The sequence below is a fragment of the Chelonoidis abingdonii genome, chromosome 14 (assembly GCF_003597395.2).
Source record: "Chelonoidis abingdonii isolate Lonesome George chromosome 14, CheloAbing_2.0, whole genome shotgun sequence".
Classification (NCBI taxonomy): domain Eukaryota; kingdom Metazoa; phylum Chordata; order Testudines; family Testudinidae; genus Chelonoidis; species Chelonoidis abingdonii.
Window position 1 is genome coordinate 18,059,630 of NC_133782.1, and position 20,569 is coordinate 18,080,198.

The window sequence follows — 20,569 nt, forward strand, 5'->3', positions numbered from 1 at the left end:
ATGTGTCATTTCCACTTACATAATTAGCTAGTGTAGCTGCTCTTTGCACTTGCTGGCTTGAAGTCTATGTTAGAACTAAAGGTGTCCATTCTGGTTCTGATTCCTATTATTTGTTAAACTCTAAGAGTGGGCTAAGTGCTGTACTAGACACAGACACTGGGAAAATCCCTGCCCTAAAGAGTTTGTCTATAAGACTGACATCATAAATACACTGGGCGGCCCAGATGAAGGAGCTATTTTAGATCAGAAATCAGTAGTCAAAAGGGATTTGAATAAAGAAGGCCCGGCGGACTAGGACTGAGCCTGAGAGTTCATTCCATGGATAGGGGCAGCATGGGAGGAGACACAGAGATGGGAAAGGAGAAGAAAGGAACAATGAGGCTGACGTTGTTAGTGGAATGAAGAAGGAAGGTGGGATATGGCAGGAGTTGGAATCAATTACAGAGACCAGTGCTTATGCGCCATGTGTGTGCATTTTAGCTTGTGACCATGGTGGTTGTGTGCACGTGTCAGGCCAGACTGTTATGATACATGCCCTACTTGGGTTGTGGGGGATAATGTTTTCTTATTCTAAGATGAACAGCAGAAGGCGCTCAGTCTTTGCCTTCTATCCTGCTTTTTCTGGGTTTTGACCATGGGAGTCAGTTTAATAGGACAAGTAAAAAAGACTCTCTTTATAAATGTGATTACTGTTTGGCAGACTCAGCATGCAGGAAAATCTGCAAGGCGTTGGGCCAGTCTCAGTAGGATGAGATCTCCTGAAAGAGTTAGCACATACTGACTAGAGTTCTTCCTCCACTGGCCAGTAAAAGGCAGCTTTATGATGTATACTCTGTGGTTTTTGGAGTGCCAGTTAGTGTCTAGAGAAAAATCCAGCAGGAAAAAGGATGCACACGAGGGGACATGTCATCACTCTTGATGGAAGTGAGACTATTTTTGCAGAATAATTTATTTTAGCAAATAATTACACTTTAAAATGTGCCTAAGCGTCTCACAGTATTTTGCAGAAAACTGGGTGGATGACTATTCCTAGCATATTGCCACAGTTCTGTGTTGCTGTCTTTTTTTTATTCCAAACACTGTGTTATGAGGAGGGGATCATCTAGACCTGCGCAAAACTCTCATAACCAAAACTTACTGGTTTTGAGAGTCGTTACAGGGCATGTTTGCTTAGGTTTTTGAACCTGGGTTGATATTTTTGTACAAGCTATCTGAAGTGCTTTTGACCTTAAACTAGTCACTTTAGGTTTTGAATGAATGCAAAATTCACCTATTGTGAGTTCACATGAACTAAAACCAAAAATATTTGCATGAACCCCTGTGAATCAAACTGAGTGAGTTTTGTGTAGCTCCCAGCTATATATAGCTCAAGTAATAGAAATGTTGCTTTTGATTTCATGAGCACTTGAGTTCAGATCACAGTAGTGAATGTATAACTCACAAGATTACACACCAGTCACTGAGAGCAATGTGTTTTACCTTTGTAGGCTTTTGTCCACAATAACAGAACCCACTGGCACATGTGAACCTCTGTCCACTGAGGAGACATCCCCACCTTCCTTGGGGACTGAAGAGAGCGACACTGACAAAGCTGAGCATGGTGGGAGTAAGAAGGTTTGTTTCAAAGTTTCTGAGGAGGACCAGGAAGACTCAGGACATGACACAATGAGTTTCAGAGACTCCTACAGGTATGTTCAAAGATATACATGGCTCTCCATTCTGGTTGGCAGAGTACTTTCAGGCTATTTAATCTTAATATTACAGTGCTGGATGGTAGCTAGACAGATCAAGACAGATTAATATTCAGAAAGTTAGGTAACTGTTACATAGGATAATTCTGTTGAAATTCATAATTGTGGATATCTAAGCATTATACCACTACAAATACGTGGTAGTTATACATAATGCTTCCACTTTAAAAGTGCCGTATACATTGTAGAGAGTATCATGAAATCGTTTCTGTTTACTTAGCAAAACTCTCCTTGAACTTCAAGTTTTATTATTGAGTAAATGCTTCAATGTGTTCCCCATTACCTAATAAATGGGCCTGTAGGTCTGGACACTTAGGACTTGATTCCATTCCCACAGATCCTTGTGGCAAGACTCCCATCGGTATCAGGGAGTGTAAGAATGGGCCCCAGTTCCTGCTCATATGGTATGCATTTAAGTGTATCCAGTACAGGATTCACAACATCTCATCCATTTGATATGGTTCACGTGTCACACAGGCTACCACAGGATTCATTTACTGCAGGGTCAGAAGATCAGATAGTCATGTAAGGTCAAGAAAGAAGGCTGTTCTCCAATGAAGTGCAGCAGCTGCAGGAGGGAATCCTCCAGGGGTTTCAGGAAGAGTAGCCCATTGCTTTAAGACCTGCTCAGCAGTTTCTGTATCTGATCCTGATGGTTTAGTGCCTCATGTGTATAAACACATTGTCCACAGAAAATGCAGATTAATTAGACTTTGGGAGTGATTATGCCGATGGTTGTATCTTGGCCCCAGTCTGAGGTTTCTAGGGTAAACAGTGTTAATGTAGCACCAGTTGTCAGGAGAGCTCACCAGCAAGATTGTAATGATGCTGTATTGGTCTTTGTGATTTTAGGTCTTAAGCGGAACAGTTTCTAGACAGTACATTGCATGATAAGGAAGCAAAGGAAAAGCATGTACTGGACTGTAGTTTCTGATATTAATATGGGTGTGGTGATCTGCTACAAGGATAATCGCTCTTAATATAGTTACGCACTGTGGGCTGATAAACTGCCATGTGATTCCCCTAGCAAGCACAGTCATCCAGATTTATCTCTGGTCATGTTTGTAGAATTACACCAGGGATGATTCTGGCCCCAAGAGTGTTTCTATTCTTGGGAAAGTTATAAGACCAGCGTAGCATGTAAAGTGGGATGGTATTGGAATATCTCCCATCAAATTACTCCATTTTGGATCCTCCAATAATGCTCATTTTTGCTTGCCTCAGGTTCCCAAATACACTGGGGTTCATTCTACAGTTTATAATCTATTAGGACAAAGCAATAAGACCTACCATGGGCACCAGAAGATCCTGCAGGGGTACTCACTTCAAGCAGACCTTAAAGTACTGTGTTTCTCTGGTCTTTCAGTAGGTGCAAGGGCTCCCATATGATTTCTTGCAGGATGTCCTGTGATGCCTCTGGCCAGCTCTTGGGAGTCCCCCTTCAGGTTTTCAGGATAGAATAAAGAGAGACAGGGTTTTTCTCTGGTGTCGGCACTCTGAACCAGCTTTTGGTCTCAAGTGAACAGCCCAGCATGATTACCAGTGCCCCAGCCAGTGCCCCTAGAGAGAGACAGCAGTGCCCACTACTGCTAGGATTTTTAAAGGGGCGTAGAGAAATTAGGCACCCACCTCCCTTAGGTTCTTTGAAAATCCCAGTCCATGTGTTTTGGGATTAGAACCCAGCTGTGCAGCTCAAGGTTGGAATTAGCTTCTCTGAGGCTTATTTCTCTTAGGAAATAAACAGCATTGTTTTCAAGTCAGTGCTTTATTTTGTAGTCAGTTGTACACATGGCCGCCCAGAAGGGGAGGCAAGTGGGGCAATTTGCCCCGGGCCCCGCAGGGGATCCCATGAGAGGTTTTTAGAGTCCCTGGAGCAGGGTCCTTCACTCACTCCAGGGGCCCCAGAAAACTCTCGCAGCTTCTTCTGCTCCGGGTCTTTGATGGCAATTCAGCAGCGGGGGGTCCTTCCGCCCTGGGACTCGCCGCCGAAGTGCTGGGTCTTCGGTGGCGGAGAGTCCTTCTACTCCGGGACCCACCGCCGAAGTGCCCCGAAGACCAGCGGCAGGGGGTCCTTCCACCCTGGGACGCACCGCCAAAGTGCCTGGTCTTCACCGCAAAGATCCCAGGACCCCTGAATCCTCTGGGAGCCCTAGTTGTACATTAGTAAGCTCGAGTTATCTCACTGCACTTATTATCACGCAGATAAACATAGCAAACACTCCTTCCCCCATCCCCCACTCACAACCCCTCAAAACCAAGGCTTTTAGAAAATTGAATTATCTCGGAACATCAGAAAGTCTGTGACTTTTTCCCTCCTATGCTATATAACTGAGAGCCACAGAAGCGCGACAGAGTTTGTAGACTGCTTGAGCTTAATCATAGATGCTATTGTAAGAGGATTTTTCCATTCAAGTCTGTGAACAATTTTCCCAGAAGCCTAAAACACTGAGAAGCAGAAATGGACATCCCACCTTTTTTAAAAAAATGGGTCTTTGAAACCACAAACCCAAATATTTACTCAGGTGTCTCAAAATCTTGTTTTTGAGACAAGATTGACTTGCTGCTTCTCCTGGAATATTTGCTGCTGAAGGAAATCTCACACATTCCACAAGAGCCGTCTTTCTTGGGCGAGTACGTTTTTAAAGGCAGGACTTCAGAAAACAGTAAACAAGTTGCCTTTTTCATTTTCTAATGGAGAAGGATGTGCATGTTATAGGCCTGCTTAAGTACAGAGCAGTCTTGTCAAAGAGAGTTATAAAAATCAGAATAATTCAATCTAATCATGCATCACTGAAGCTTGTGCAGTATGGACCTCTTCTCTTTGTTGCTATTTACATTGATGCAAATGAGGTGTAAAATGCTACTATAACAGAATGGTGGCATATTATCCTCATTGTGCACTGATGGAAGTGGCAACACAAGATGGAGAGCAGTGAAAAATCAGAACCCTTGTTTTAACTGTTTAACCTTTTGGCATCTGTTTACTGTGCTAGATTGGGATAAACTCTTGGAGATCATGATTTGGCCATGGGTGACCCCAAATGAGAGTTAGCACATGTTTGGTTGCTCCTGGGCCTGAAGGATGCAAAGGTCCAAATTCTGATCTCTGTTACACCAGCTAAGTCTGTCAGTGAAGACAATAGTTATTCCAGATTTACACCAGTGTATCTGAACAGAGCATCCAGCCTACAAAAACTGTATTTCACATTGTAGCTTTTTTGCATTAGATGATGCTGGCACCTGGAATTCTTTACAACAGTACATATGATCTCTTCTTTCTCTGCATAGTAATGCACGTAGATGGCTTTTAGATGGGCTCAGTGTGTCCACTGCATTATTGGCCATAGAAATGTGGCTAGACAGAGCTTTGCATGAGTCTGATAGCAGCAGTGACTACTGAACACTAAAAGGTACTAAGAAACAGCCCTGAACTGGCTAGTGTTCATGCTAATTTATGTGAAAGCCTCAACACATTTTGGAATCTACAAAGTAAAGAAAAAATAGGCTATGACAGTTTGATTAGAAGTGCTAGTTCTTTTTCTTTCTTGTTTTAAAACAATAATAGCATGAGCTGTAGAGTCTCATTCACAGGAATTGACATTTATTTCCTCTACAAGTGGAGCTTTTTTACAAGTAGAAAAATGTATTTTCTTAGTTCAAATCCTGGTCTAGGTACCAGGTAGGGTGACTTCGGTGGGTTCAAACTTGTTCCTAGTAGATATTTGCCTACACCAAAATGAAAACCTGCTTATGTGCTTTGAAGGTCTTTTAATGAAATACAAAGAATCGTCTCCCTCTTTTCATAGGAAGCCCATTTCTGAATCCTGTTTTACTTACACAGATTCAACAATTGAGCCTAATCTATTATGGGTAACACAGTGAGATCAAAGACCAAGTCTCTGTGGGGCTGTCACTTGCTTCAGAATTTTACACATAAATGTAAGATAGGAAAGATTATTCTGTCTTATCGTTATTAGATAGAAGCAAATAATTAGGTACATGTAACAGATATTATAGTTACTCAAGGGGGAATCAAATGCATTTTGATAGGTTTTGATCCAGAAAATGGATACTGAGGAGCTACAAAAATGAGCAAATTACAGATAAGAATATGCCTTGTTTGCATTAACCACGCTCCTTTCTCACTGACTGTTGGGAGAACTAATTCAGTGTTTCTCTGAAAAGGGTTTGTACTTCAGTTCAGCAGCATTGTCTATCTCCCTTTAAATGTCTCCAGAACGAAGAGAAAACAGACCTGACTGATAATAGCTCTCACAAGGGCAAACAAAACCCAGTTCAGGGAAATAGGACTCTGTAAGTTCTTTTTATTAATGAGTTAGGAGAGAAATTACTCTCATTCTTACAATAGCAAAGTTCAGAACCCTTCTGGTTTAGGTTTACATTTTTTAAAATCAGTGCTGGTAAGTTTCCAAAGGTAAGGTTTAAAAAATTCTAAGCCAAGGCTAGATAAAAACTGTGAACTGGATTCTCCAGTCCATCCACTTCTCTTTGCACCATGGGTGTGGGGCACAGTGAACTTGAATCAGGAGGAAACTTGTGCTGGAGAATTCCCCCTGTGTACAAGGACTCTCCTCTGGGGGAAAGCTGGTTGAAGTGACTCTACTGCTTCTTGTGCCAGCTCTGCCTCCCAACTCCACTGCCTCCTGTGTCAGCACCAATCCCCTCCCAATATAAGGGGAGAGAGGCCTGGCAGGGGCAGGGAGTGTGGTAAGGGAAGAGAAGAGAGTGGGTATAACAGTGCAAGGCTCCACTATGCCCAGTTCTCCACTGGCATAAGGTTAAGGTTCCCTTCCCTTCCAGCTCTGCCCCTGCAGCTTTAACATATGCTGGAGTTAGATGGCCGAGAATACATGTCCAGGCCCCTGTGCTTGGGCTCAGTGCAGAATCCAGCCCACAGAGTTTAATTTTGTATTGGTCACTCCTTCTGGGTGTTCCTGGAGCATCTTTAATGAACTCCCTGTGCTCTGATAGTGATGAGATGCTCACTGGGAGGTCAGCATTCATCTTTTATAAGAGACTTGCTCACAATCACACTTCAATTGTCCCGGGAACTGAAGGATGATGTCCTCTTAGAGTACGTCTACACTGCAATTAAAACCCACAGCTGGCCCGTGCCAGCTGACTTGGGCTCGCAATGCCTGGGCTTAGGGGCTGTTTAACTGTGGCGTTGACCAAGCTCTGGGACCCTCTCTCCCCACAGTGTCCTAGAGCCCCAGCTCCAGCCCAAACATCTACCCTGCAATTAAACAGCCCCTGAGCCCGAGTCAGCTGGCACAGGCCAACTGTGGGTTTTTAACTGCAGTGTAGACATACCTTTACTAGCCAAATCAGGAGGCCTTAGTATTATTCAGTCCCTACTTAAGTCAACTCTCATTAATGAGTAAGGACACTTCCCTGAGGGATAACAGGGTTGAATATAAACCAAGTGATAACTGAGTCAAGACCCTGGATAAGGAAACATTTTCAGCATCTTCCTTTCTTCTCCTTCCAGTGAGTGTAACAGTAACCGGGACTCTGTGCTCTCCTACACCAGTGTACGGAGTAACAGCTCTTACCTGGGCAGTGACGAGATGGGATCAGGTGAGTGAGTGCCTGGCTATCAACCAGGAGTAATAAAAGAGGCTCTCCGACATCAGATGAGATGGCTGGCTAAACATCTATAGCTTTGCTGGTTGTTATTACCAGGGTGCTTAGTTGCAAAGGTGGTTCATTCAGAGGAACACAGAACAAACTAGTCATAATAATTAAGGAGTTAGAGGTCTGCTCTTTCCTCAGTGGACCATTGTACTCATGGTGTGTGGAGGAGAAATTAGGCCAGATTAGAGTCCTTTGTTGCTGATTTGCTTACAGAGGGTATTTGCATAGTCTGACAAATATTTTGATCTGTGGATTGGGGAAGGAGAACTCACAAGCCACCCAGTTTGTCTTCACTGATCTCTTCAGGGTCATTGTATTGGAATAATATTCTTCATCGTTAAAACCACTGTCACAGTGCTTTTTTGGTTGTGCCGTAACACACACAAGATGTGAGACCCAAATTGATTAAATGATTTATAAAAAAAATTCATTTTTCCTTTATTAGGTGACGAACTTCCCAGTGACATGAGGATTCCTTTGGACAAACAAGACAAACTCCATGGATGTCTTGAGCATCTTTTTAACCAGGTACAGAACACTAGCACAGTTACATGAAGCAGCGTACACTACATCACAGAACAAAGTGTCAGAAATTACCAAATCATATCTCAGTGGAGATCCAACTAACAAGGTTTTGGAGTAAGATGCAAGGAAGTGGATGTGAGATAGTTGGAGGAAACAGTTTTGTCTCCACCAACTTTCAAGTCACTCTGTGTGATTAGGACAAGGGTGACCTGCAGCTTTGGATTCATGACAAAGAGCTTTGAAAACAGATGTGTGAAAACCAACGAGTGAAATCTTCTCGTTATGAGTGATTGCAGTAGATCTCCTGGACAGAATTTTGGGAAAAACTGCCCCCTATTAGAGGAAAAGAATGTAACCAAAGGATGCCTTTACACATTTATAACCTCAGCTAAATTGTTCTTCTCTATCCCCCTTGTTCACCAGAGCCCAGATCATGACTTTCATGCCCACACTGCATACACATAAATTCATACTAGGCTCCTGGGGAGAGATGAGGGTTGGAATGGTTTAATTATATTTGCTAAGGATGAGATTTCCATCAAAATTAATGGATCTAGACTCTGGTGTGGAGGATCCAGCTTAGCTTAAGTGAATGTGTTAGTGCCAACATGCAGCAAATGCAGCTTTTTTTGCTCTTTTCCTCAATGAGTGGCATCTTCAAAAATTCTCCTGGAGTTTTACTAAGAGTGACCTAGTCTAATTCCTGCTCCAGGTGGATGCTATCAATGCACTCCTCAAAGGATCAGTCATAATCAAGGCCTTTGAAGAAACCAAGCACTTTCCAATGGACCACAGTTTGCAAGGTAAAAGAAAAGCAGTTTGGTTGTATTAAATAATGTAAATTCCCAGAATACAACAAGCCCTTAACATTAAGAACTAGAGGTTCAGAAGTCAGTACACCCAAGTTCATGTACAAAATTGTGCACACATAATTTGCACACACAGTTACAACAGTTATGTATGCAGTCACAATAACTGTGCATATAAATGACCAGTGACATGTTGACTGTTGGTATTCTGTACTGTTCAGTGGGATCTCTACACATCCTGGAGGACTCACCTCTGTAGCACAACCCTAACAAGCTGCAGCTCTGTGACACCCAAAAGTTCTGCATAAGTTTGCTTAAGGAACTACTCCACTTCTTTTTGGGGATGAGTAATTGCTAGAGTAACACCATGCACATAACACCAACACACATTCTGGAAATCAGCCCATTCCCAGAGAGAGCACAAATGATGCTGTGTTTCTTTTCCTCAAAGAGGATGATGGGAATTTGGCCTCATGAGTTTGGTGACCAGAATGTTTTTTTTTCTCTCTGAAAAAGATTGGTGTTTATTTCTTAAACATTTGCTGCATTTCCTTTTCCTCTTGGAACCTAAACTCTTCTGTTATCTTGGCTGATCTTCAGGTGTTCTGGTCAAGGGTTCTCTCTCTTTCTTTTATCCCCTGTTTTTAGCTACATGGGCAGCTTGCATAGTCACTCTTCTTCAGAGTTAGGAGAGGCTCCTGTGAACACTGTGGAAATGTTTTGAAAAGCCATGTTCCTGTGACATTTCAATGGCTGTAGAGTACCTATCCCTGCCCTTACACTCTTTGAATGCAGTAAGGAAACAGCAGCCACCCTGTATATATTTTCTTCAAGATTTATTTTGTTTGTTTCACTTAAACATAGACTTGTCTGTTCAAACTGACTCAATTGCACTGAAAGAGCCTTTCAGTTCACTGCAGCTTCAGGATGGTCTCATATTAATCACCAGGAATCACACTACAGGAATAGACAAACCCTGATTATAGTCAGTGGGAATCTCTGCCCAAATTACCTTCTTAATGCATCCCGAGTTGCAAATAAGCATAAAAAGGAGAGCTTACCGTGGTCACATCTCAGTGATGGGTGAGAACTTGCAAATCATCCTCTCTCTTTTTGGAGACAGTAATTTGGCTTGCAGTATCACTGACACCAGAGTGTTTGGCTAAACCACATAACTGCATCATAAGGAATAGAATTTACCCTCTTCAGTTCAAAATACATGGGTTTCTACCTGGTGAAGCAAAGCAGAATATTAACTAGCTTATACGTTCCCAGCAGCCGCAGCCTTAAGTATGTGTTGGTCTGATTTCCCCCAGAAGGTGACACAGACATACTTGGCTATACATTAGAAGAGGCAGAGAGAACCAGAGGGGAATGCTGAGCTTAGTTCTGCAGCCATGGTGCTCAGGGCTATATTTGTAATATATTGCAAAAGAAGTTAATCACACAATTCCAGTGCATTGTGCATGTGAGTTGCATGCCTAATTTTTGTGTATGATGCTGAAAATATAACAAGCAAGGACTCTGTTTTTAAAAAGACTATAGGAAATAGCAAGCTTTTTTTCTATCTGCATCAGATCCATTTAAGAAATTCCCTCACAGGTGATGGTTGCTGTAGGTAGTGTATTCATTGGTTAGACCTATAGGCAAATTATATAGCTAATAAGCTACTCTGAGTTATGCAGCATCTCTCCACTGCTTGGACTAATTTCTCTCCTTTGCTGCAGAATTTAAACAGAAGGAAGAAACCACAATAAGGTGCCGGAATAATATTCAATTCAGTGTCCAAGAAGATCCCTGGAACCTTCCACTGCGTATCAAGAACCTTGTTGAAACCATTCAAAAACATGTGGAAGGTCTGTGAATGCAGGGTGGTCATTTATCCATTCAGTGTTAAAGGAATGTTTTGTTTCTAGAGATGAGCACAAGCTGTAAAGCTCATGGAAGTGAATAAAAAGGGGAGGGGCCGGATCCGAGGTTTTTGTTGAGATCGTTAGGGAGCTAAAAACCAGTTGCAGAATTTGGAGCCAAACATCTCCACTGTTTGGGGTTGTTCTGACGTTTGGTTTTGGCCCATACCTGATTGTTAAGATAAAAAATTGTATCTATGGAAAAATCTTCCTTCCCTAAGTTCCCAGCAACTTTGCAACATATTAAAATGGAATGGGTTTGAAATATCCGATTTTTGCTTTATTTTTGCCCTCATGCTACAGAGCATAAGCCAACGTCTTAACTATCAGGGTCAGGAGGAAACATTCCTGAGGGGCAGGTTATTCTGTAACTGCCTACTGCAGAGTTTTGGTCAGTGTCTAATTCGTATGAAAGAGGTGCCAGGGCTCAAGCAATTAGGTGCTGGGGATCAAGAATTTTTTTACTTTCATAATTTGACACGGCAAGCCCAGAGGTGCCCGGGCCATGAACTGTCAAGCCTAGAGGTGCTTAGCTCTGGCAAGCCCTGGCACAAATTAAGCACTGTTTTTGATGCACCTTCCTTGGAAGCTGCTGATATGGGCCACCAGCAGAGACAAGATGCTGTACTAGGTAGACTTCTGGTTACCCAGCCTGGCAGTTAATTTTGTACACTAAGTTTAATATGATAATTGAAATAAATAGACCTGGATTTTAGAGGGGAGTGGGGAGAGTGAGTTATTGTTCTTCCTTCCCAGTGATGATTTATTACAGCACCAAAACTGTGGATTGAATGATCATGTGGAACTTTTTTCTAATTCTCTTAGTCTATTTCTGAAGTCTATAGGGACTGAATTGGGTCAGAGTGACTTGCTTGCTGGTGTAATTTTAAAAAACACTTAAAGAAAATGAAATAGAAAAAAGACTAGGCAGATTCTGAAAGGAGGTGAGCGAAGGAGATGGATGTAATCAGTCCCTGTAACTCCCTGAACTGTTACATTTACAAAAAGCCTTGCTTAAAAAGCATCGGTAGGATTCAAGTAGGATGACTGAGTCTCGTGATGTCTACTCTCAAGTGCAAGGCCCAGCACTGAGATCACCTCTGTAGGGATTCCTCCACATGTGCAATTTGTTCCCAATAATTCATGGTAGTCGATGGAGCATTTAATCTATCAAGGTGCCTGATTTATGCCTCGCTCCCTGCTTAATCAAACATTTATAGCAAGGAATAACTCTAGACTAAATAGAAATGGAGAGAGGTGTCAGCAGGGTACAATCAAATCCACCTTTGCATCATGTTTATCAGGTCCTTCCGTCTCTTTTCTCTTCTAGATGGGAAGAATCAACTGCTTCTGGCCTTGCTAAAATGCACAGGTAAGGGCTTCTGGTTTGGGGTATTGGTGGCAAACTTTGCCATGCTGGCAGATGTCCTAAAGTGTGTAGTTTGGCTGGCATGTGTACACGCCTGCGTATGTTTGAATCGCTCTGTCCAGTCACAGAGATCACAATACATTATCCAGCTAGTGGTGTGCTTGCAAATCTGGTTCAACTGTGCTATTGATGACATTATGCCATTTCTTGTGCTCATGCTGGGCAGCTCTTTCCTACTTCCGTTTTGCTCAGTCTTGCTTAGTCTTGGGGTTGCTCGTTTTATGGTCCTGTATCACCAGGCATGTTGTAAATGTTATCAAGCACCGTGTCCCTTTGCCCTTTCTTCATCTTCTTCCTCTTGTGTAAGCCTCATTCCCAGTTGGCCTCCACTGTTTCTTGATGTGGTGGAGACATGCAGCAAAAAAAATGAGACGCTATTGCACAATTCATTATGAGGTTGTGGGCCTGTCATTCTTTTCAAGCAGGCTACCAAGATAAGGAGTTTGGGTTTTGCCTTATGCATAATTTTAGGATGTGCATTTCCCCTTTAACCAGCTCATTATTTCCTCAGTGCACCTATATAAGCCCCTTTAGTGTTAACAAGAGCCAAACTTACATAGCAAAATCCTAAGGGCTTGATCCTGCCTTACTGAAGCCAATGGGAGTTTTGTTATTGATTTTAATAGGAGCAGGCTAAGACCACAGCAGTGTAAGCCCAGGGTTAGAAGATGCTGAGGTAGCAAACTCTGGGTTTGTTAACCTAGCATTTGAGTGTCTACACTCATTTGTAACCTAGGTTAGCACCTGTTGAAACGTGGGGCCCCAGCATCTACACTGCATTATACAGTCCTGAGTCCAACCGCCCATATCCCAGACTTCCTTGCGCCCTCCCAAAATGGGACCACTCTAGCTCTTTGTAGTGTCGGAAAACTTGATTATCCACCAAACTTGACTGTCCAGAGGACAAAATATTCAACCCTTGGGACTGGGGGACACTTTTGGTAGATTCCCAGAGCACGTATCCAGTGAGGACTGTGTATACCCTGCAAACTCTGGGACCTGACTTGACTCAGACTCGGACCCTCCCCACCCATAGTGTCCTGGGAGCTCTGAACTCTGGATTTACATTGCAGTGTAGACGTACCCTAAATTTGTACCAGCATACATTGCAGGCATTATCATTACAAGGGAAAAAAACACACACTGGCAAATCGGATAACTTTCTCTCCCTATTTGTACAGTTACTTCATTTGCACATTTGAATAGCCATATTTTGTATCTGTAAAAAAAGGCAATACATAATAACAAATAATATGTCCTCATCATTTGCTGGATCATTTTGAAGGATGGCTGAAAATCTGGGGCTTGATTCTCAGTGACACTAAGTGAGGGTGGGAGGCAAAGGTGGCTCTAAGCCACCTTTTTGCTTCCTCCAATCCGGGGGCTGGCTGGGGTCCAAACCGACCCTGGTGTAAATAGAGCTGTAATGGTTTTGGCTCCGCCCCGTCCTATCCTTCCTTCTCAGCCCTTTATGGAACAACCTACAGAGAAGGTGTAGAGCTGGCTGTGCCACCTTTACATCATCTAGGGAGTCCATTGTCGATAGAGCAGCTTTGAACCCTCTTTGCCCTGTGCTGAGGATCTGGCCCTTGGTCTTGCTTGTCTTAGTTCTTTCATTGTTGCATTCAGTGCTTTATAAAAATAATCTGTATCATCAAAGCCTCCATGTGATGTATTCAGCTTCATTCTGTAAAAACACTCTCTTGGGAACAAGAGAGGCTGCTATAACCTACCTACTGCATATCAGGAAAAACCCAAGGTGCTTAGGAAGCCACTCTTCATTTATTCATGTGCTTCCCTTTTCTGCCCTTTGCATATTCTTTGTACAATCTGCAATCCCCTGAAGTGTGACAGTTTATCTGACCAGCATAAGACTGACTGGCAAGCTCAGTGGAAGCACAGTGAACACTGTGGAGATTCCCCCAGACAAACATGAACCAAGTGGTACCATTAATGGACATCATGTATGGGAAACCTTCATAACAAGGGAGGTAGGGGAAGTGGCATCACTAATAGTGGAGACCCTGTTTCATGAATACAGTTGTCAATGAAGGGGATCAGGCCAGGTCTGGCATTGATGACATAGGGCAGCCTCATCTAGCCCTTGGCATCCAGACAAATGGACAAGTAGGCACAGGGCATCTGTATGGGGGGAAACAAAAGGAAGACTGGGCTGGAAAATCCTCTCTCTTTCTCACACCCCCAGCCTCTCCCAATAGGGGACAGATAGCAGGAGCCAGTGCAAGGTGACAGCTCAAATCAAAGGTCATACAGAGACTGCCTTCCATTCCATCTCAGACAAACTCCCTCGGACTCCTTTGTGACTCTCTTCCCTTCTCTCTGGCAGATACTGAGCTCCAGTTGAGACGAGATGTCATTTTCTGCCAGTCCCTCGTGGCTGCTATTTGCACTTTCTCGGAGCAGTTGCTGGCTGCTCTCAACTACAGATACAACAACAACGGGGAGTATGAAGAGAGCAGCAGGGATGCCAGCAGGAAATGGCTGGAGCAGATAGCAGCCACTGGGGTTTTACTTCACTACCAGTCCCTGCTGTCCCCTAGTGTGGTAAGAGAGATGCTAAAGAATGGGTTTCACAGCTCCACAGTGAATCTTGACCTCTTCCCTCCTACTTACCTCCTGGCCAGAGCCTCTGACTTTATCTATAGGGAAACTCCTACCCCCTCAAGGAACCCTCTGTTATTCTCATCCTAACAGCCTACCCATCACACACTGATCCCCACAAATGCCAAACTACTGGCCTGGACCAGGTGAACACATTTCACTACTGAAAGATAATAGACAGCCTGCCCCATACAGAAGGGGCAGGTTGGTATTTTGCCAGAGAGGTTTCTTTTTCTGGAGTAATGCTGCCTTCTCTACTGTGGACTAATTTCACAGTTGCTAGGAAAGTGTGTGTGACCTGACCTCTGCTGGTGAGAAAATGAATTTTAACAAGCAGTCAAAAATGGTTCGTTGTGTTCCCAGAGCTCAGAGCAAATTGCAAATCTGGTCCTTTTTCCATGTGCAGACTGAAGTCACTACCCAGGTTCAACACAGGCAGTGGTTTTGAAAGCTTTCTTTCATGCTGCCCTAGCTATGTGCTCCAAGCCTGACCTGGAGGCACCACATCTAGTATGAGAAGGGCAGGACTCGTAAAATCCACTGGCCTGTGTCAAGTAGGAAGCTCTCAGGCAAATGTGACCAACTTCGGCAGGATCTAAGCAAAAATAATAATTTTAGAAGGAAAATGAGTGTGAAACTATGAAGGGAAATCAGATCTGACAAAAACAAGAACTGTGGAGTGAGACACATTTATGCCCACTCTCCCTTTGGATAGATTACCCATTCGTGTTTGTTTCCACCGCAGAAGGAAGAGCGCATCATGCTAGAAGACATCTCAGTCACTCTGTCTGAGCTGGACAAGGTTGCCTTTTATTTCAAGCAGCTGGACGAAAGTCTCGTAGCAAGTGAGGTTTTTTAGATTTTTCTATGAACTCTTCTTTCTTGCCTGTATTGCTGGTGAATTTACTCCATGATATTAAATCCTTCAGAAGTGCTCAATCCTGAAAAGCACTGAGTATCTCATGTGAAGTGCCGCATTCCCATAACTTCCACAGAATGTAATGGGAGTTAAAGTCACGCAGCATCACACCCAAGGTTATATTGCATGATTGGGCCCTAAAATGATAACTCGCATCAGCTTGCCCTGTTTTCTGGACCAGGTAGGACAGGATCATAGCCAATCAGCTTTCTTCATAGTCAGGACTACTGCTCGGACTTGCCTCATGTGAGCAAGGTGGAGAAACTTAGTGAGACGAGTATCCCTTGCTATCTTTTATCAGACTGACTATCCATTTTGGAATATCTGCTTAGCCCCTTATCCTATGGCTGTCATTTGGAATAGTATTAGTCTGTCTGTGAACTCTAGTGGCTAAAGCGTAACAGAAATTATAATCATAACTGCAAGTAATTGCTGAGGACCTTGCCTCCAGACCTGTTAATTGACTGCACGAGAGTAGGGCTAGTAGTGTCAGCCTCACCGCATCCTCTGAAGCATCTGATGATGCCACTTGTAAAATCTCTACAGTTGGAAACCACTGAACCTTCCTGTGTTTCTTGCCCAGCACGTGCAGAGACATGACAGCTGGAGTGAGCAGCTCCAGACAGATGTTTATAATTCACTAGCCGTTCGGCAAGTGAAAGGACACACACTCCTGCCATGTTTATCCAGTACAAGCTCACATAACAGGATGTTGTTATTATTATTATTAACCATGTTTACTGCACTAGTGCCTAAGGACAAGCTAAGAACAGGGCTCTGTTGTGCTAGGTGCTGTACGAATACAGAGAAGTAGACAGTCCCTGCTCCAAAGTGTTTAGAGATCTGATAGAAAAGAAAGACACAGTGGAGGAAAGGGATCTTACGTATAAGCAAAGCAATCAGCATGATGGTATCAAACATCATGTTAATTGATGGCATATCTTGTAAACAACGTGCTTCTTCTGAGCATAGCGTTTCCCTCGCTTGCCTGCCACCTCTAACATGTCAGTAACGAGATGTTATTAAATGGACTGACATGCGCAGACATTGCTAGTCTCTCACTGCTGTTTCAGAAAAACACAAATGTCTTTATCTTTGTTTCCCCAGATACTCACATCTTCTACCACATTGAAGGAAGTCGGCAGGCCTTGAAGATTATCTTTTACCTTGACAGCTACTACTTCTCCAAACTGCCATCTCGCTTTCAGAATGGGGGAAGCTTGAAGCTGCACACAGTGCTCTTTACAAAAGGTGCCCACAAAACTCTTGACCAAGAAAAACAAGTGATGTGAATCTAATTAGTTGCTAAACATTTTAAGGTTCATTATTACAGAATGACCATAAATTTGTTATTGAAACAAAACTGACAACTCCATTGAAAATATTTTAAGAGGCAAAAATTGACCTCTCCCCAGAATGACAATCTGATATACTGGGTTGGGAGATTAATATGCTGTAAGACCGTTAGGTTGAGATGTTCATGGGGAGCAGATTATCCCCAGAGATGCCTGGTGTGGGGTTTCTTGCACCTTCCTCTGAAGCATCTAATCAAAGACAGGATATTGGACTAGACAGACCATGGGTATGATCCAGTCTGAAAATGTCCATGTTCCTATGCCACAGACTGGGATTTCTAAAGGATGCATTTTCTGTGCACACATATGTGTGTATTCGTAGAATCATCTGGGCCGAACGTCAAGGGACCGCGTGTGGACCAGCTAAACCACTGTCCTGCATTGCGACATATGGCATAGGATACTTCCTTCAGTGCAATAACACTATGACCATATTCCAGTGATCTGGTACCATCGTAGCCCTTTCTCTTTGAGGTGTCATAATGAAAACTGTGGTTCACAGAAGACATCCCCACTGAGGGAAATAAATTCACTTCATCTTATTTTTCACATGAGTTGGTCTTTGACATGTTTTGGCAACTCCCTAGTAGGGGGATGAACTAGAGAGACAATCAAATGAAAAAAATGACAGCCAGAGTAATATAGTTATTAAAAATCTTGTCTCCTTCTAGCTCTTGAAAGCCCAGATAGCCAGCCCCAGCCAGGTGATTCATCTCTTGAAGAACTCCCGCAACAGATTAATGGAATCTCCCTTGAAAAAGTGCAGCAATATTACCGTAAACTCAGGTAATGTGCCTCTCCTCCCATCCCCTAATAAAAAAGGAAAGGGTGCTGTTTGTTCAGGACCCTTCACAGACAGATTTTTCTTTCCAGGTGGTTTCGTGTCTTGTACACAGTGATTCTGTGGAGAAGCCAGTGATATGGAAAGGAGATCTCTAGGAAAAAATATATTCCATTTAAGTTTCACATACTGTTTTTTAATCAGAAGGTTGTTTTTTTTTTAATCTTTGGTGTACTGAAAACCTCTTAAATTATTTAGCAAAAAATAGCCTTAATTATAAACTCCTCCTGGAATATAGGAATGTGTCAGAAGCAATTTCCATCTAAATTGGACTTCAGATTTTTGATTGGAGCTAAAGTTAAACTATAAAGACTTTTTGTTAATCTTTAATCTCTATAGAAAGAAACAATTCAAGTGCTTCAGTAAGAAAATACACCATCTTGGATCACAGGACTTTCCTTTCATATCCATCTGAGATGTTATGCAGTACTTAGTGAAGTGAGATGCTCACCAACTAATCCAATTCTTAATGGCTAATTGCAGGACATTTTACCTTGAGAGATCCAACTTGCCTACTGATTCCAATACAACAGCAGTGAAGATTGACCAGGTATTATTATTATTTATATTGTGGTAGCACCTTACAGCCCTAGTCATGGCCCAGGACTCTCTAGCACTAGGTGAGATACAAACACAGAACAAAAACACAGTCCCTGCCCCAAGGTCTTGAATTAGCCTGTCTGAGGCTCAGTTAGAGTTCGGTCACTCAGAAATGTGATGCCTGCAATCAGTTTAGAAATGATCACTTGTCTAATTTTTTGAGAAGTTTGTTCACAATTTACAGTACAATAAAAGCAACATCTCCCAAGCCCTCTCCTAAAGCTCATTTCAGTAATCAACACAGTCTGTACTTGAGGCAGATGCTTTGTGTGAATGTTTGTGCATGCTGTAGAAGCATACAGAGATTCAGGTATTTTTATTATAGTTGAGACGATTCAGGGACTCCCGTCAGTGCAGTTATTAACATGTACTGGAAAGTAGATTGATACGATTTGTGTTCACTTGCAACAGACTGTCTCAAACCCTTGTCAAGTCCTCACTTTTTGTGCTAAAAATCATATCTACTGTGAATAGTTGTTACTTTAGATCTACCAAGGAGCTGTTACCATAGAGTATTAAGTATCAGAGGGGTAGCCGTGTTAGTTTGGATCTGTAAAAGCAGCAAAGAATCCTGTGGCACCTTATAGACTAACAGACGTTTTGGAGCATGAGCTTTCGTGGGTGAATACATGCATCTGACAAAGTAGGTATTCACCCACAAAAGCTCATGCTCCAAAACGTCTGTTAGTCTATAAGGTGCCAAAGGATTCACAGAGTATTAGACACAGGAAAAAAGTTCTTATAAAAGTCTATATAAATGAAGGAGTAAATATGCCACTGATGCATGTGTTCACTGTTCCTGTGTAGCTTATTCGCCCCATTAATGCAATGGATGAGCTGTGCAGACTGATGAAGTCCTTTATTAATACAAAACCCACCCAGTCGGGATACTCTAGTAGTAACACACCAGGAGCTGGGCTGCTGCCTATATCCTCAGAGCTCTGTTACCGCCTCGGAGCCTGTCAGATTGCCATGTGTGGCACTGGGATGCAGAGGTGAGATTTAAGAAACCATCCGTGGTACTGTTGTGATACCAACTTTTCTTCTGTATAAGAATCTAAGCAACACATCTAAGCTAGTTACATACTGCTAGAGAGAGAGGGGCCCCCTACGAATGAGAATGAACAAAGCCCTTCTGTTGGCAAGTTTTATTTTAAGATGGGTTGTGACATCAAGCACTGCTGTGACTTCTAGCACTGCTGTACAGTGGTTGAGACTCGATGTCCCAATGCAACTACTAATAACCTTTGCTGGGGGGGGCACAGAGCATATGTCTTTCAGTCAACACAGTTTTCAACCACAGAGGTGACCTCCTCTAATAAATGGTTTTAAAATCTTTTTTTGCAGACGCTAATAAAACCATTTTATTAAATGACCCAAAATTTCAGTGTTAACAATAACTCATTTTCAGAAGATTTTTAGCTCATGGAAGACACTTACATGAACCACCAGCAATGAGACACAGCCATGTGATAACACCATCTGAAATCACAACAGCGTAACTTCATGCGCTTATGTGGTGTAGGAGAGGTGTCACTGAGCTGGGCTGCAGAAATGGTTATAGAGTAGCAGCCGTGTTAGTCTATAGCCACAAAAAGAACAGGAGTACTTGTGGCACCTTAGAGACTAACAAATTTATTTGCTCATAAACTTTTGTGGGTTACATCCCACTTCTTCAGATGCATAGAATGGAACCTATAGTAAGGAGCTATATATACATACAGAACATGAAAAGGTGGAAGTAGCCATATCAACTCTAAGAGGCTAATTAATTAAGATGAGCTATTAGCAGCAGGAGAAAAAAAAACTTTTGTAGTGATAATCCTCACATAGTGATAGTATCCTCAGACCTCTTATCAACTGTCTGAAATGGGCCATCTTGATTATCACTACAAAAGTTTTTTTTTCTCCTGCTGATAATAGCTCATCTTAATTAATTAGCCTCTTAGAGTTAATATGGTTACTTCCACCTTTTCATGTTCTGTATGTATATATAGCTCCGTACTATAGGTTCCATTCTATGCATCTGATGAAGTGGGCTGTAGCCCACGAAAGTTTATGCTCAAATAAATTTATTAGTCTCTAAGGTGCCACAAGTACTCCTGTTCTTATAACTGGTTATATATTTTTAGATAAGAAACCAGAAAGTA

General features: G+C 42.5%; 1 protein-coding gene across 3 annotated transcripts in view; it reads left to right on the forward strand.

The window, feature by feature from the left end:
• The window catches only part of PREX1 (phosphatidylinositol-3,4,5-trisphosphate dependent Rac exchange factor 1), a 227,157-nt gene that overhangs the window by 201,022 nt on the left and 5,566 nt on the right, over positions 1–20,569 (forward strand). For all 3 annotated transcript variants that reach the window (XM_032767342.2, XM_032767343.2, XM_032767345.2), the window contains exons 26-37: positions 1,488–1,688; positions 7,264–7,352; positions 7,855–7,937; positions 8,647–8,737; positions 10,471–10,599; positions 11,984–12,025; positions 14,430–14,647; positions 15,450–15,549; positions 16,731–16,874; positions 17,650–17,764; positions 18,303–18,369; positions 19,227–19,414. In XM_032767342.2, coding sequence (XP_032623233.1) covers positions 1,488–1,688; positions 7,264–7,352; positions 7,855–7,937; positions 8,647–8,737; positions 10,471–10,599; positions 11,984–12,025; positions 14,430–14,647; positions 15,450–15,549; positions 16,731–16,874; positions 17,650–17,764; positions 18,303–18,369; positions 19,227–19,414 — 1,467 coding nt within the window. The remainder of the gene's footprint in view (positions 1–1,487; positions 1,689–7,263; positions 7,353–7,854; positions 7,938–8,646; positions 8,738–10,470; positions 10,600–11,983; positions 12,026–14,429; positions 14,648–15,449; positions 15,550–16,730; positions 16,875–17,649; positions 17,765–18,302; positions 18,370–19,226; positions 19,415–20,569) is intronic.